General features: G+C 38.1%; 2 protein-coding genes across 2 annotated transcripts; one reads left to right on the top strand and one right to left on the bottom strand.

Moving 5' to 3' along the window:
• The first annotated feature begins 267 nt into the window (after positions 1-267).
• Positions 268-1,868, top strand: LOC125374504. Its single transcript, XM_048385403.1, has 3 exons — positions 268-345; positions 846-1,382; positions 1,752-1,868. Exons 1-3 carry the CDS (start codon positions 268-270, stop codon positions 1,866-1,868), a joined length of 732 nt encoding a protein of 243 aa, XP_048241360.1.
• An 8,863-nt stretch (positions 1,869-10,731) lies between these two features.
• LOC125374503 lies at positions 10,732-16,141 on the bottom strand. Its single transcript, XM_048385402.1, has 7 exons — positions 16,014-16,141; positions 13,931-13,990; positions 13,494-13,556; positions 13,025-13,087; positions 12,647-12,864; positions 12,281-12,432; positions 10,732-10,746 (listed from the first exon to the last, which is right to left on the bottom strand). Exons 2-7 carry the CDS (start codon positions 13,942-13,944, stop codon positions 10,732-10,734), a joined length of 525 nt encoding a protein of 174 aa, XP_048241359.1. The 5' UTR covers positions 13,945-13,990; positions 16,014-16,141.
• Positions 16,142-17,763: the final 1,622 nt, after the last annotated feature.

Here is a 17,763-nt window from a genome sequence, read left to right as displayed (position 1 = left end):
CTACTACTACTTACTGTAGCATTACAATCTGAAACTGCTATCAGAAAGAGTAATAATTCGCAATAATGGAATTTCGTAGAAACCGACAACCTCGATAATGGGATTGTTTCGTTGTGGAAGAGAAATCCACCAGGACAATCAGCAACCTTTGCCGGGTGTGCAACCGTGGTTGTCGTAAGGGCGTGTTTGGTGAGCAGTGCAAGGCGTTGCACCACCCTAAGTGCGAGGGACTCACAGATGAGAGGTTCGAAGAATTGTCTCCCAGCAATGGGGAGTATTGCTGAACATCGTGCAGATTCAACTACAGTGCTGTACTGGACAGACTTGAGGAAGCTGCATCCCTCGGTAAGTTGAAACCCCGACTCTTTGCACGTTTTTGTTGTTGATTTAGATAGTTCGTTTTAATTAAACATCTTTGTGCAGAACAATAATAATATATAACACTATGCAAGATCTACACTCCGATAAACTACTTAGTTTTTAATTTAGATGTTAGTTTTGGAATACAGTTTTATATGGAAAGTATTTTATGACGTCGGAGAGAATCAAGCAATACGCAATTCATCAAACCACCAATTTGTTATAATAACATTAATGAATGGTGTCGGTTAATCCAATTACTGCCACTACTCACTACTTAGTATAGAGTATATACTAACCCTTGCGAACACAATCTGCAATCGCCTAAACCTTGCGTTGTTTTTGTTATTTTAAAGGTATTGAGAGTCTCATTACGGAAGTCCAAGCCCTGGTTTCCATTTTGCCTGAACTGACCGTAAATAAACAAACCGAACAGCGTGACCACAAGTTCTGTTGATGAGATTGCTGCGTCAATTATTCAACAGTACGGTGGTAAGATGCCGGAGAGTCCACTGAAGGTGACAGGAAACGGCAACTGTCTGTTCAACGCTGTCAGTATTGGTGTCTTTGGGTCAGAAATCAGAGCCACAGAACTGCAAGTGAGGACATGTATTGAAATGACACTGAATGCTCCATACTACACTGAATTATCAGACAACAGGCGTCTGACTCTTGTCAGTACAGACTACACAAGCGCTACCCTGGAATGTGCAAAGGATAAGTCACACTCCGGTTGGACTGTCCACGCTGTGGCTTCTGTTGTTGGAAGAAACATTATCTCGTGTTATCCCCCAATCAATGGCATGATGGATCAGTCTCTTGCTATCCTCAACCGTACATTTGAATCTCGCAGGACATCTTCCGCCAAGCCCATTAAAATACCTTGGAGTTGTACCACACCACCCCCTGCATCGGAACTCGACAGGATTCGGTTACCTAACCACTTTGTCCTACTTAGTGAGCAAATTCAACCCCCGATGAAAAAGAGGAAATGGGCTACAGTGGGACTACCAGATATTACCGTAAGTGTCTCAACTATTTGTATGTATTATATTTCTCTTTTTAAATTATTTATAGATGCGTTCTTAAATGCAAAAAATGTTGTATAACGTCGGTTATAACAGGCAACAATATAACATTAACACTTTAGAGCTATTATTCCGACAAGACCAATAAATAAATAGATAATAACAACTAATTAAGAGGCTAGGAAAGGATCATCGATCGTAGTCATTTTTAAACAACTTCAACAGGCGATGAATACTTTACACATTGCCCTTGAAGAGATGACAAGTGCATAATTGTAACATTCCAATGAGATCATATTATATGGCATTCTGTCATATTCCTACATCTTTTCCTGATAGTATTATATTTCACTTATGTTCCAGATCAGTAACTGCCTCTTAGATCAAGGCGACGGTAGCAGTGGTGAAAGAACTCGATGCGACAGAGACCAGGGATGCTGTCATCACCACCTTGCCTACACCATCAGTGAGGCCTCCTAAGACTGTAAGTGCTGATTCTGATTTTAATTTAAACTGTAATATTTGAGATCAGAGGTGAGATATGGTTAGTGATTTTTCGACCAAAATATTTAATGGTCATTATCTCTTTGCAGATGAAGCGTAAAGAACATTTCCAAAAGGAGAAGAAGCTTCGTCACGACGACAAGACACAAACCGCCTCAACCCCTGAGAAAAACGTATGTCACTCATAGACATGTATCAGCTGTATGTCCAGTTAAACCATATATTTATGCTATATACTAATTGCTTCATTTCGGATACGTCTTGTAAGTTTTATCAATATACTGTTTGTTAGCAGAAGAAACCAGAAACGTCTTCTCCGGTTTTCAGCGAAACCCCGATTGAAATGGATATCAGCCAAATAAAGGTACAATGATCTTACAAATTATTATGTCAAAATGTTGATTAGATAATGAAAAGTACGCCAATTATTGCCTTAATATGAATTAAGTTGCCTCATAGTAGTGTATAGACAAACCATCGAATGACAAGATTATTCATTTTACAGGACGTGAACTGCATGGATCGATGCTCATGATATTAATCACTGGATTGTCTGGTCATACGTACGTGTGGCTTATGTCAGGGATATCTCTCTCATGTGATTGTTTCAGCATACAGCCAACGATACATCAGTCGAGATAATAGCGCCTCCTGTGTCCACCATGGAGGATTCATCTCTCACTCCAAGTAAAGATGAGCTGTCCCTACAGGATTCATCATCAAGTGTCCGTGGTTCCCTATCCAACAGTGGAAGGTTCATGGACGTACCGGAGTTGTTTCAGACAATAATCAATGCAAAAAACATTCAGTCAGAGATTCCTGTAGGAACAAGTGCAAAAGTGAGCGTGGCTCACAAATACCCCCGACCCGCCTAGTGTGTCAGTAGTTACAAATTAAATAGCTAGGATAGGGTAAGGCAGGGTTCCCCCTAGACTCCAATATCTGAGTCACCTTGACTCAGCCTATGAATTTTTGGGAGTCAAAAATAGTTTTTGAGAGTCAAATGTTTTATTGTATGATTAATGAAATTTAAAGTGTTCACTTTAATGTTACACTTAAAGCTAAGTATCTTTTAAATATTATATGTCTTTAGTTTAAGTTAACAAGTGCTAATTAATGTTCTCAGCTGATTGTACAACAGAGAAATAAAGGATATATGAATGAAAAACAAAGTTTGTTGGTTTTATTTTTTCACAATCTTTAATTACTTCACAGCTCATGAAACAATTTACAGTGACACTAATACAGGATGAATAAATAACATCAGTCTCAACTGTGAGACATCTATTTTTAATCATGGATGGATATTTAAATACATTTCATGTCAGATTATAATTTAATACCACTTACTCATTTATATCTTTTATCTAGTTATCTTGTATTATCTATCAACAGTGAAGATGAACTGAAGAATTGTGAACACTCGTAATATTTTCTGGTTGAATACAGTTTATTAGCAACAACAAACACGCCCAAAGCTTTACATTTCGTATAAAACCATATTTATTCGTGTATAATACACACTCGTGTATAATACGCACCCCTAATTATGGGCAATTAAATCCTCTCGTGTATAATACGCACAGACTTTTCTTCAGTCTCATTTCAGGCTGTCATGATCCGTCATCGGAAATAGCATAACAAATCCGAATTGAATTATGCAAGTTAATCCTATTGTTACACTATCTGGTAATAAAAATGTGTTCTCTGTATATCTGACCTTATGTTTGTCATCTTTTTTATTAATTTTATTTAAAATTTCATTCAATAATGTTTACCTAAATTTCGGCAAAAACATGTGTCCCTTCGATACTTACAACTTCCGTTTACCCCGTTCCATAGGTTCCGCTTAACCATATACTGTGACCGCGCCAAATCACATTATTCTCCGCAACAATTATAATATTTGCTTCTGTTTCATATTTTACGAGTCTACACATCTAGATAAACATGTGTCATGGTTTACTTTTAGTGAGAAAATATGCCGAAACGTGAAAAACCTTGTCCATTTGCGGAGTTTTCCTTTGTTTACATCACGTGTTGTCATCGAAGCCACACGGAGTGTGAGAGTTACATTCACTTTGATGAATAAATATATTTTGTCGTGTACCTCACAGTCGCACAGTTTTAGTAGCATATCTATATAATTATGCAAAACAATATGTAAAGCACCCGGCTGTTCTGATTTTAGCGTTTGTTTTAAAACGAGAGAAAAGTCTGGTCATGTGACAGGCTATGCAAATTAGCCCGTGGCAGTGGTGCTATGCGAAGTTATGTTACTTCTAAAAACGACGATTAATTAAAAACTAGACGTAAATTTTAAGATGTTTGCATATATTGTCTTCAGAAAATGTTTATAAATTAAGTTCAGGTAAGTAGTTGTAATATTTTCATTCCAAAGCTGGTAAACAACAACATAGATATTTATTTCTGGACGTATTTTTTTCCTTAATTGAGAGTAATATACGCAAGAATTCTGCGTCAGGGGAAACCCTGGTTAGGGTTTGAAAAATTAATAAAAAATGAAAATATTAATAAAAACATTTTTTTTCTTTTGACTGCATCCCTCTATATGACACAGATTATATGTACTAAGTTGAATCCACTCAATAATCCACTCAATAGTTTAAGAGACATTGCGCGGACAAAGTTTTCGGACGGACGGACGGACCGTACGGAACCTTTGTATAACTATATACCCCCGACATTTTGTCATACTTAGAGCAAATGGAAGGACTGTATTGTTTAATGAAAAAAAGTATGAGAGTACCGATGGCAATTCAGCCGCCAAATATCGAAGTCCTAATTGTTAAACGCTATTATAACAAACTGAAACGATGTGCCGACTATCATAAGCGGAAGGCTTGGATTGAACAGTTCCCCACCGGCCACACTCCTGTTCATCCATCAGTAGCTATTGTCGAATACACTGGCAAGTTTCCCGAGGTAGGCCTATTTATTGTGTGTAAAGGTTGCAAATCTCTGTAATAATTTTGTCAAAAATGAAATATAAATATAAATATTCTAAATAGTAGTCTTCCAGTCAATAACTGCTCAAATGCGCTTCTGTTTTCCCCGGATCAAACGATCTGTATGCGTTCATTGTCGTCAGTCTGAACTCCCTGGGAATTATAGAATCCAAGCTGTATACTCATGCTGCTGAGAGTTAACATTACAGGTTCGCTCAAATCGTTTTATTTCAATTTTACAGTCATGTGCCATTCACGGAAATTCAAAAAGTCTACCGCCGAGTTTGAGGATGCCCGACACTGTCATTGAGCAGATAAGAGAAGAGGTGATGACACAACCAGCACGAGATGTATACAATAAGCACCTGCAGCAGGAAGAACAATTAGCTGCCAGAGATCTGAAACAAGTACAACTTTTTAAACAGTCGGTGAGAAAAGACAAGGGCACCAAGCGACAGAACACTGCAGACGACCTTATCAGCATCATTAACGTAATTCACACCAACGAGTTTTTTCAAGAGATTATTCAGTGTAAAGGAAAACCGCCGTCATTAATTTTATACACACAGGATCAAATTAAGGAATTAAAACAGTTCTGTACAAGTGCCTCAGAAAAAACAGTTGTAGTTGGGAGTTGACAGGACGTTCAATTTAGGGGCCCGTTTTGTGACTTTATTAGTGTTTCAACTTCCGAACTACACAGAAAAGGTACAGAGACCCACCCAATAATGCTAGGCCCCCTTTATCTTCACTGGGATGGGTCATACATGTACCTAACATATCACAGGTTTTTTTCACATATCCAGGCACTTCTAGTTTTTAATCTTGAGGACACAAGGGAAACAACTGGTAATTGGATCTGATGAAGAAAGGGGCTTGATTAAGGCCCTCCGAAACTGTTTCCCCGCTTCCACACACATTTTATGTGAACGGCACATAGAGCAAAATATAAAAAGACACCTTCGACATCAGGCTGGCGCTTCAGATCAACAGACACGACTCATTCACCAGAAAAACTGTTGGACCCTCCGGACTGGTGAAGAGCCATGACTCCTATTAGTTCGAACTAAATCAAATGGAACTAGAAGACATTGTTTCAACAACTGATCCCGATTCCTTTTCCTATCTTTCTAAAGTCATTGAAACTATAAAAACTGACATTTTCCTGCCTTCAAAAGAAAGACCAAAAGCAGTTCCGTTACATTGGACTAATAATGCCTGCGAGAGCCTGAACAACATCATCAAATTAAGTACCAATTGGAAATCATTGAAAATCCCGGATTTAACTGACAAACTTCACACAATTGTAAAAATCCAGTATGCTGACATGCGCCGTGCCCTCTACGGCCAAGGCAACTACCAACTGACACCGTGGATGGCAGGCTTTAAATTGTCTAATGCCTGCTGGACATCAAAAAGCCAACAGGAGAAAGACAGACATTTTCGGAAGTTCCTGCGTGGCCCCAGATATTAAAAAAGCATTACTGTTTCGTCGGATGGTCGCCTCAACATTCCCAAGACACCACAGACAGCCCGAAAACCAGAACAAAGAAAGAGGATTAAAACAGCAAAGACGTTCACTTCCTAAGAAAGTAGTATTTTCAACCAAATAATTCATGTACTGTAGGAAAGTAGGATAGATAGATATGATGAACATTGATTATCATTTATTAAACATCTAAGTATAAGTATATATAAGTACGTGGGTTAAAATTGGTCTTCAGCAACCCATGCTTGCCATAAAACGCGACTATGCTTGTCGTAAAAGGCGACTAACGGGATCGGGTGGTCAGGCTCGCTGACTTGGTTGATGCATGTCATCGTATCCCAATTGCGTGGATCGATGCTCATGATGTCAATCACTGGATTGTCTGGTCCAGACTCGATTTTTTACAGACCGCCGTCATGTAGCTGGAATATTGCTGACTGTGGCGTTAAATAACAAACAAACAAACATTTTTTACATTGTCTGTTTTTACTTTTACGTCCGCCTTGTTTGATAAAGAACAAAACCTTTACGGCCTATTAAATATTTTTTACCCTGTTACTTGTACTCATTTTTGTTTGTTTTTATTTTTTTATTCTATTTATTTGTACGCCAGTTGATATTCTCACGATCTTACCAAACACAGAGAAAGACATGTTTTATTGACTGAACTGTATTTTCAAATTCCCGGACGTCTGATGAAACCTCCCGGACGTTTCGGACGTTTGATGAAACCTCCCGGACGCCCCCGGACGTCACGGGCGTCCCCGAACGTTAAATAGTAGGACTCCCGATAGACGCTGTTGCTGGATTGACAATGCCAATCAAGAAAGGGAGGAGCTTGATGATAAGCTTGATGATATCGTTCTCTCCCAGTCAATTCCGATGTCAAATAATGACGTTATTTGGACGGAAAACGATGGTTTGAAAGCGTCCAAATAATGTCGTTTTCCCGTCCAATGACAATAAACAAAAAAAACCCGACGTTTTCGTGTTTGCAGTGTTTTAAGATCCAACATTAATTAATTGGTGATAAAGTTTTTATAAAATCCGTAGAAAGGACAAAGAATTTCAAGTTGATTTCAGCCTTTTTTCACAACGTTGGAAATGGCACAGGTTATTTCTGATATTTGAAATCATACATCAAAGTTTCTTATTCAACAAGTATTCATTACTTATTGATTAATTCAAATCCCAACGCAATGAATCCATGTTTCTGGATGAATTTAGATACGTTGGCTAAAATGGTTTCAACTAAAACGGTTCTACCCTCCGCTTCAGGATTTTTGTATCTCTGACATAACCCATATGGTGGGCACCATCCTATCCATTAGGTAAAGAACCAGCGTAACCTCTCACCCCGCCGTCTGGCAGGTGAGGGACGGTTGCGACATTTCCCTTTTTCAAGATGGTTATTCATGCACGTAATATTTAGTCAAGAACTGCTTTTATTTCAACACCGTTTACGGACCAGTCATTTGCCAGCGTTCAAAATCTTGGCTGGTAAGGTACAGCGAGTATATAAGAATACAAAATTATTTCGATTTTGAATATATTATTATCCGTTAAATGCTCCATGTTTAAAGTTAATGCTGTATCCTATTATATGTTGAAAGAAAGCAACATCTTCTCCTCCTTTACAATTAGTGAATTTCAAGGGGAATGTTTATTCCTTCTTACTAATTACGTACTATTTATTGCTGCGACAATAATGTATTTATTAATTGTCTGCAGAGACAATACTTGTATTCGGATTGGTTAGGTTGGTTTATTGTTAAACGCCGCACTCAGCAATATTCCAGCTTTTTGACGGCGGTCTGTAAATAATCGCGTCTGGACCAGACAATCCAGTGATTAATACCATGAGCATCGATCCACGCAATTGGGATCAATGACATGCATCAACCAAGTCAGCGAGTCTGACCACCCGATCCCGTTAGTCGCCTTTTACGACAAGCATAGTCACCTTTTACGGCAAGCATGGGTTGCTGAAGACCTATTCTATCCCGAAATATTCACGGGTCTTGTATTCGGAATTCATGTCTCATATTATACTTGATACAGTTAATTATGCTACATTACATTACTCTCCTATTGAAATTCCTTATCGTCAATAGTACTTGCAATGTTCTATAACTATCCGTGTGTCAATTTATGCCCTCAGTCCATCACACACACACACACACACACACACATTATATATATATATACTCGTCTAAGCACAGTCAAGTTCTAACCTTAAGCCCAATATAGTAATGATTAAATAAGTGGAGTAAGCTTATATTTATAATTTAGCTTATATGGCGGGGAAACTAAAACGTTACCGCTTCCACATGTATCTAAATGATGTTCACTGAGTGGAATCGTGCGGTTGTGTGGCTGCTTTATTTGTGAACGGTGAAGATTCATTCTTCTTTTTAATTTAAGTTCTGTCTTTCCGATATAATTTTCATTGCATCCACTTCAAACAATAAAGTAAATAACATTTCTTGTGTCTCAAGTCATATTTTGTTTTACAGTAAATTTAGTGTCCTTTGTAAACTGTACTGCACAGCCTTCAATTATACTGCTGCAAGTAAGGCAACGTTTGTCGCCGTACTTAGAAACCTGTGGAGTGATGACAACATTGAGTGAGTGAGTTTGATTTTCCGCCGCTTTTAGCAATATTCCAGCAATATCACGTCTGATGATAACAGAATCAAATTTAGAACTCGTCAAAATCTTTCTAAGATTTTAGGGATTTCTTTGGCTGTTGATACTTTTGTATTTGCTCAATATCTTCTCCATTTTAATACTTTGATTCAAAATAGTTAGGTATCGTTGAACCATGGACAATGTTTTTGACACTATAAATAAATAATTCCCCATTTTGTTTTCTCCAGACTTTTCTCTCAGTTTTAGTTCCTCAATACCAAGAGCCTACATTATTTGAAAAGAGCAACATTTCATTCATAAATACGCGCCTAAGTTAAATGTAACGGCGTAAGTTATTTGTCCATTGTCACCTTGGTATTATGACATCATAGTTCTCCTAAATGTTATGACGTCACGTAACTATATGTTACTACTTCATGTTCGTTTTTAAGTTATGGCCTGATGAGACTCGTACGTGGTGCGAGTTGAAAGCGCTAGTCATTTGAAACTGTGCTCAATCCTACTCCACTTATTTAATTATTACTATAATATATATATATATATATATATATATATATATATATATATATATATATATATATATATATTGTTCGCTCTTCTGCTGTCACCTATAGAGCATATACTGAATATCGTAGCGGGTTCTTACGAAAGTTTGCACATCGGTTGTTTTATTCATAGCTCAATGAATCCCAAAAATTACACAGTCAATGCTCATAATTAAATTCGACAACGAAAACATGCAATAGATAACCAACAATAGTTGTTTATATCAAACCAGTCACAAATTACGAGTTTGATTAGCATTTCAGGTGTAGGAATACATACTGTGGCGTGACATGAATCAGGTGACTATTTAATTTATGCACATATCTTGACACGCCTACAAAGTCTCAACGGAGAGTAGAATCAAAACAAAGTTCATTTGACCTGTCAATCAAGGCAAGAGGCGAGGAGAACTGCAACAGTCAGACTGTAACGAACCGGAAGAAATATGTCCGGGAGAAGGCGGCTGTTTCAAATGACATGGTCAGTTGCCGACAGATTCGAACATTAATTCCCCGAGAACGGGAAGACACAGTTGGAAAAATGCTAGTTCGAAATGAAACCTGAAGACATGAAAGTTGTGGAACCGAGGCGACCGGGAAAAAAAAGTCGAGCGAGCCTGCACGTTTGCTGTTTCCTTCCTTCTCGGCCTTCGGTCCCAAAGGGTTGTTTGGGCAATGAATATGCATGAATTTCGCTAAATGTCCTGTGCATGACCATACACGTGAGCAGAGAAGCTATTCCCTCGACTGTAATATTGGATTCCCCGACATTCAGTTGTAATAAAAATAGTCCGCCTAGGTGGGCGTGGCTTAATTTTTTACATTCATTGGGAAATGAATGCAATAACACGTGACCAATTCAGCTAATCAGAATGCAGGAATTTCAATTAACACAAGGTTGGTTGGTTGTTGGTTTGTTGTTAACACCGCACTCAGGAATATTCCAGGTATATGACGGCGGTCTGTAAATAATCGAGTCTGGACCAGACAATCCGGTTATTGATATCATTAGCATCGATCCACGCATTTGGGATGAGTGACATGCATCCATCAAGTCAGCGAACAGTCAGTGGATATAACGCTGAATGTAGTTTTTGGAAAGCCGCGAAGACTTGTGATGTCTCAAATGAACAGATGTCACAGTTAATGGAATGTACACAGGTGCATGTGCCCATATAAATATTTCAACCAACATGGCTCTACAAGTAAGAACATCAGTTAATACAACAAAGTTCTGTTCTCCGTATACACTGTAGTGTGGAACCAACAGTCTACATTTATCAACATTTTATAAACAAATGCGTATTCCCAAAATTACTTTAAATACTCTAAATTATATTAATCATGTACCTATATCCTGACACGCATTCTGAATGGCCTGCGCCGTTTAGACGCTTCGCCATGCCTTCGAGAAGGGGACGAGCCTTGTTATAGGTTACGAAAACATGCAGGTGGTGCCGAATGATATATTCGTCTGATTCGTAATGTTCAAGTATATTTCATTTATATAACAAGGTACTTGTCCATGTGAGTGAGGCTGCTTGTACTACTCCAATATTATTGACAACCCAATATACCCTGCCACAGTTTAACTTAAATAGCCCACACAGACACATTTTACTGACTCCAAGCTGGCCAGTCCCTGCCTCATCCCCTTAATGCCGAGCGCCAGGCAGGGTAAGAGAACCGTCTTCTGATATGACGCAGTCCGGGATTGAACAGCTGTCAGGGAAGATGTTTTATCCACTTCAACACGGATGCAGCTTGTTGCACATGTGACACCCGTATTACCGGTATAGTATAAGTAAACACTTGACTTGGGGAAGGATGTGATATGCTTATGATGAATTCAGAATTGAACATTGGAATCTGCTTTCAGCAGAGACTTCTTATGCTCATGGAAATGGTCCTGTCGCTTTTATATACGAACGTCAGTATATGATCTTAACGACCTATATATTTAGAAAACATCTGGCATCATCACTATTTGATGGTGCTTCAGGAACACATGTTCGTGATATAGTCGGAATCGTACAATCGACTCTGTAATTGGCAGAGATTTCTTATGAATAAAGCGTTTGTCGCTTTTATTTACATTTTCGTTACTACATACATTAAGTGAGGGGAATTATTTATACTTACACCTCTTATACATCTATCTAATCTAATACCATTTTTTCTGTAAATATATTGTCATGTCCTTCATAAAGGCTGGATAGATTTCACGACGCACAGTCATTTTGTTTACAAGGATATTGAACTTGACATCGAATTCCAGACAAATCAAAAGATCAGGAGAGAGTTCTTAGATTCCACAAAATATTTAGTGTTGTCAGCGCACGACATGTAAGTAGTAATGCTCAATTTCAAGATTGATGGAATATATGGTCAAAGTGTAATGAATGCTACCGGAGGGGCAGGATACGATCACCCTTTGGCGAACACCCCTTATTTGATAGTGATTCATCAAGACATGCTAATGATTCGGTTGAAATCGTACAATGGACTCTGCTTTTAGTGGAGATTTCGTAAAATTATGGAACTGGTTTTTTTCGCGTTTATTTACGAAGGTCAGTTTATAAGCTCAGCGACTTATGTAGGGTTAACTTACATATTCTTAAATACGTAGGTCGGTACACGGTTTAGTGAACCATTTTTACTTTTGTAGCCTTAATCAATCCATCAAACTTAATACAAACACTTATTTATTCGTATAACATGTATATCATTTACGTTTTCATCTCTATCATACATGGTCGTAAGTTTTTCATACTCCTTGTAGATCTTTTCATCTGGACGAGCTTTGATACATATTTCCTCTCTTTTTTCAATACATTCATTAATGAAGATCTTGTATTCAGCAGATGAAACTTTGCCTTCAATTGCTGTTGCCAGGAAAGCACGGATCTTTAGCTCCAAGGCTTGCCATCCTGCGGCTGCCACGTTGTAACGTGTGCTTCTGTCTTCATAATATGACTTCAGAACTTCACTGGCGACAAGAAACACAATGCAACTCGCCAGGATACCTGCAATAACCTGTGCGACAATTGGAGCCTGCTTTATCGATGACACGATTTCTGGTAAATTTTCCTCTACTACTTTTCGACAGATATTTGTGTGTCATGATCCCAACAACAGCAACGACCATCACTTTAATAACTGCAAATAATATATATAAGCATTCATTTGTACTTGAAGTTTTGTAGCACAAGATGGCTGCTCTGCGGCTTCTGACTTCAATTTCTCTTAAAAGCCTAATGCTTTCTCTGATAGCTGTTGCTTCATCTTTACATTGATCTAAATATGGTTTACTGGGTCTGAAACAAAATGAGAAATAGCAACACTTTGTTATCTGTATCAATATAATAAAGCTATGAATACTTTGCTTTGCTGAAAGGCATTGTCCCATTTCCCCGGAGTGAAAGAGCATTATTGTACTGAATGGTTGTTGCGTTTCTTGTCATACCTTGTGCTCACCTCAGCATTTTTCTTGTAGCTTCATCTGTTGTGGAAGATTGACCATGATTACTTTTACCGGGTCTGAAACAGAAGCCACATAACCCAAAATGTTGTTATCTGTATTAGTGTCATAAACTTATTACAGAGTAAAGTGCAATTTGTATTTGAAGTTTTGTAGCTCATGATTGCTGCTCTGCGGCTTCTGACTTCAATATTTCTTAAAATCATAATGCCTCTTTTCTAATAGCTGCTGATCATCTTTACATTGACCGAAATATGCATCACCCGACCCGAAAAGAATTCAAATGCAGCAAAATATTGTTATCTGTATTAGAATCAAGAAACTATTACATGAGTTTTGTGTAAGTTTAATGTTCAATATAAATGCCTGCGTATAAATCATAAGTCATAAACCACATTTTCACAGTGCGGACGAGCATTGCTGTCCTGTATGAATATAGAGTTTCCAGTAACGCATTGTCCTCACCTAATGGTTTCGCTCATCCCTGTTGCTTCATCTTTGCATTGTCTGTGACCGGTATTACCGGATCTGAAGGGAAATCAAATGTATCAAATTTTTCTTAGGAGCGTGTAATGTTGCCATCATTATCGAATTATTAATATCTAGTATACTGTTTCCTTGTTTTCGTTGCGCCATATTGCATAACAGTCTGGGATGGTGACAATGACGTGAGACCACTTTTGCTCTCTAATGAACCAGAGTGTTACTTTGTTTTGTATACAGAAATATAAATATGTCATTTATATGTTATGTCGCATTGAATGAGGTGTGTCATTAAATGCTAATTAAAGTTATGTTATGTTTCCAGTGTGTGTCTTCATATATTTTTCTCTGTGTGACTAGTATCAGTACGATATTATTCATAACAATTATGTATGAGGTAACCTTATCTCATTTCTTACCGTGTTCTTGGCATGTGGTTTTTCTCCTTGATCTATGACTTCACTATCAAGGTGACAGTCCTGCAAACATTAACATGTTCACATCTACGAAAATGTATGAATGGCACGTACATGTATGAACATACTGGCAAGAGGCAACCGGTAGTGTAGCTGTTTGCATGTAAACTGACGCCAGACATTCACAATGGCATTAATTGAAAGCCAATGTGCATTTTTGTGTATATGAACACGTGACCCATCTGTTTGATAATTAGATCTATTTATAACGATTCAAATTGACAAAACATATTCACAATATTGCATGACAAGAGGGATGACTTTAATCTGCCAATATACAACTTTATGTAGAACAATATTCCAGCAGCCCGATTCTTTTATGTCTACATTTCACAACTTTTGAGGTACAATAGGACATTTCTCATGGATCCGCACCTGAGCACATCCCTATGTTGGGCGTAGTTGTATTGCGTTTGGTATGCATTCAGTGCCGATTGAACACGTCAACGCCTCGATTATCTGCCGAAACAGATTCCAAACGTTAAATAGAAAATCATATTTGAAAATCATATGAATGGATCACTAACAGTCAATTTGTTTTTAAAGATACATACACAAAATTCAATCTGGAACTATTGTGAGCTGTAGCTACTAGAGACAATCACGCAGGGTCAAAGACCGCAGACGTGGGTCCACAAATCACTGAAAATCCGAGTAATCTACCACTGTTACATTTCATGCATTCAGCATGCAAATAGTGTCATAAAACTTACTACAGTTTAAAAGTAAACAGAGTATCATTAATTGTATCAACACCTAAGAACGATATGCCATTACCAATGTATGAACGTTTCATATAAAGCAGTATAATAGTGCATGATAAAACTTAATAAAGTGATCAAATAGGTTCAACATATTCAATGAAGGCCTCATCTAAAGATGTTCAAAACCTGCTCCGACAAGAAGAAACTATTGCCATATTTGACAAAAGAGAGAATGCTTCTAGATCTTTGCCAGGAAGATCTGAAACAGTATGATTTGACGGATGAGGACGAGAAGTATAGAATCATGGGCATCATCAAAGACTTATAAAAAGGAACACTTAAATTGAATGGAACTGGTCAGGAACAGGTTCAAAGTAAACATCAGGCTGCTCCTTATGCTTAGTAAAGTATCATTTCTAAGATGCATTATTTTGATACACTGTTGCAAAGTCAGTTCAAGAAATACAGATATATACCCTACACTGTACAAGAAATAAGCTAGGTCTTCGTTGACTTGATTCCAAAATATTATTAGTTAGAAACATGATATGTAGTCAATACATGATCGCAACAACATTAAATAATCTCTCCACGACACGCTGTATTTGCCTAAAAGCCAATGTATATAAATGGCTTCCACAGTATAGGTCTTTAAGAAAACTCATATTTCACTCCCCAAAGGAGCTCGAGAAACAATGTTTTACATTTGCACTTCATCTAACAAAATAGATAAGTGTGGCCATATTTGCCTGCACAACTAAAATATTGCATTTGTGAAATGTCTGTACAAACGTGCGTATAACCGTGTGATATAATTTACAAACATACTCATAACCCATGTAGATTAAAAAACACCAGCCTTACGTACAATGAAATGTGAGAACAATATACGATAGGCAGTCAATAGGTCGTTCAATTTATTATTGATAATAAGAGCTCATATAGATCTAATGAATGAAATATCCGTATAGGGGTTAGTCAAACTATCCCAGATGAAAATTACAACAGCTTGCAAACAACTATGAACGCACAATGACCTATGCCTTTACAACATTAGACAAAACACAGTGAAGTCAACGAGCCTGGCCAACCGATGGGTTATCCACAGACCGGATGCTGGCAATCTAGAATTTCCCATAATTCCCTAGGAATAATGGTAAATGAGCAAGCATGTGTATTATTCGAGTCAGTGGAACACGTTGTTTTTTTAATATTTCGCATCCTGTTAACAGACATTTAAAAGCTTACAGTATGCCTTGAGACAGATTAAAAAAAAAAAACAATGAAGAAAGTGTTTTTAACGTGTAAGAGTTCTGCTTTACCTGTTAGCATTCATCGTATCCTGCCCGCCGATCCATTCGCACATGATGCAGATCGATGTCTCGGTTCAATGTAATAGCTGTATGCACACATCCAGAAATGTGACGACGAATACTGGCATTTGCCAAATGTGCATGTAACATGGGAGAGAAAATTTATTGATCGACTCCACTGACAAATACATGTAACCATGGCTACGACAAACGATTTCTCCTGGTTTAAGATTGCTCATGTGTGCAGACTATGTCATACCGACCTGGTGACTTTGTTATCACACAATTCACCCACAACCTTTTTTTCACATACATTGTGCTATATGTATGACGACGAACCATTCGATCATCAGTAACATGTCGGGGCCTTGCTGAGGTTGGTGGTTTGATATAACGGTTATTTGATTTAGTTATAAGACTGATGAAGAAAGCATTCAATTCATTAGTTAGGGGAGATGGGGGAGGGGGTCGCAGGCGGGATGGGGATTGGGGTGTGTGTTATAGCGATGTCCACCCTCCTCCCTGTTTTCCAGAGCAGAACACCCGAACCGTTGAATATATGTTGTTTAAACTTGCTACACAGATCAGTCAAGTGGTGTACTGGTGCCTTTTAATGATTTCGGATTCTTATTTCTTTTGTGTGTGTGTGTGTGTGTGTGTGTGTGTGTGTGTGTGTGTGTGTGTGTGTGTGAACTCCAAGAGCATTGATATATTTTAGATGAACTTTGCTGTACAGATCAGTCTTGAAGTTAACTAGTGCGTTTTCATGATTTGGTCTACTGAAGTATACTGAACAGCATTATTGTCTTCTTCACTGACCTGGAGGTACCCAATGGCATAAGTAGCTAAATTCGATTTCGAAATTGCCCCGGAATGTGGTCTCAGGTCATCTCCTGGTGACCCTTGTTGCATAATGTGCTTTGTCGCTTTAATCATTATCGCTTTTATTAACTCGCACGCCGTCTGAAGTATTAATTGTGCCAGAATACCATATTCACTTTGATTATGTTTCCAGGTTTGTCCTTTCACCAAAATGGTAAACATCTGAGACCTTCGGGCTTTCCTCCAACATTTAGGTGACTCATTGGTGTTATACCCAACTAACTAACTCACTATAGGTTTGTCAGCATAATAGGTGCTCGTTAGATTCGCCAAGGCGGTGAGCGGCTAATTCCTGCATCTCGTTGGAATACACGTAGGAATCCATATGTACTTCTGGGTGAATAATAGGCTACGTTAGATCGGCTGGTCGAGAGTTGTGACTTGGTCGGTATCGTGGATCAGACACAGGTTTGAGCTGCACTCGTTGTAAACGTACAATGCGTAGAAATGTGTTCAGAAAAGTAGAATGTCGTTGGTCAGCATTTACAAAGACCAAAGCACACAGATCATTGTCATCATTAAGGTCAGTGACTATCAGTATCTGTGTGTGTATTCTATTCTCTGAAGTTGGAGATTTATTGCGAAAAAAGCAATATCCCAGCTACGGTTGAACAGCTTGGAAAGCAAGGCCAATCCAGTGATTGAAATCATGAGCAACGATTTTGGCCAAGTCACAGCTTCCTAAACAGCCGATCATGCGTCCAGAAATGAAATATATTTTCCAGATAAACACCGTTGTTGAAATATGGTTATGAAATGTAACACAAAGGAGCCCAGAGACTTCTTTCTGTGCATGGTTTGCATTGGATGTATTTGTTTCAGGCCCTGTATGACAGACTAGAGATCTATATGCAATACACAGTTTGTGAGAAATATG

Source organism: Haliotis rufescens, unplaced genomic scaffold (assembly GCF_023055435.1).
Source record: "Haliotis rufescens isolate VD_foot unplaced genomic scaffold, xgHalRufe1.0.p SCAF_58, whole genome shotgun sequence".
Classification (NCBI taxonomy): domain Eukaryota; kingdom Metazoa; phylum Mollusca; class Gastropoda; order Lepetellida; family Haliotidae; genus Haliotis; species Haliotis rufescens.
Note: the sequence above shows the minus strand (reverse complement) of the source record. Positions and strands in the feature narration are given on the sequence as shown.

Excerpts from the sequence above, each read along its gene's own strand:
- LOC125374504 (XM_048385403.1), top strand. The coding sequence starts at position 268 with ATGGGGAGTATTGCTGAACATCGTGCAGATTCAACTACAGTGCTGTAC. Across the intron at positions 346-845 it reads TGAGGAAGCTGCATCCCTCG|TACGGTGGTAAGATGCCGGA; the intron begins GTAAGTTGAAAC and ends ATTATTCAACAG. Across the intron at positions 1,383-1,751 it reads TGGGACTACCAGATATTACC|ATCAGTAACTGCCTCTTAGA; the intron begins GTAAGTGTCTCA and ends CTTATGTTCCAG.
- LOC125374503 (XM_048385402.1), bottom strand. Across the intron at positions 13,088-13,493 it reads GGGATGAGCGAAACCATTAG|ACCCGGTAAAAGTAATCATG; the intron begins GTGAGGACAATG and ends CTTCTGTTTCAG. Across the intron at positions 12,433-12,646 it reads ACACAAATATCTGTCGAAAA|CAATTGAAGGCAAAGTTTCA; the intron begins GTAGTAGAGGAA and ends TCCTGGCAACAG.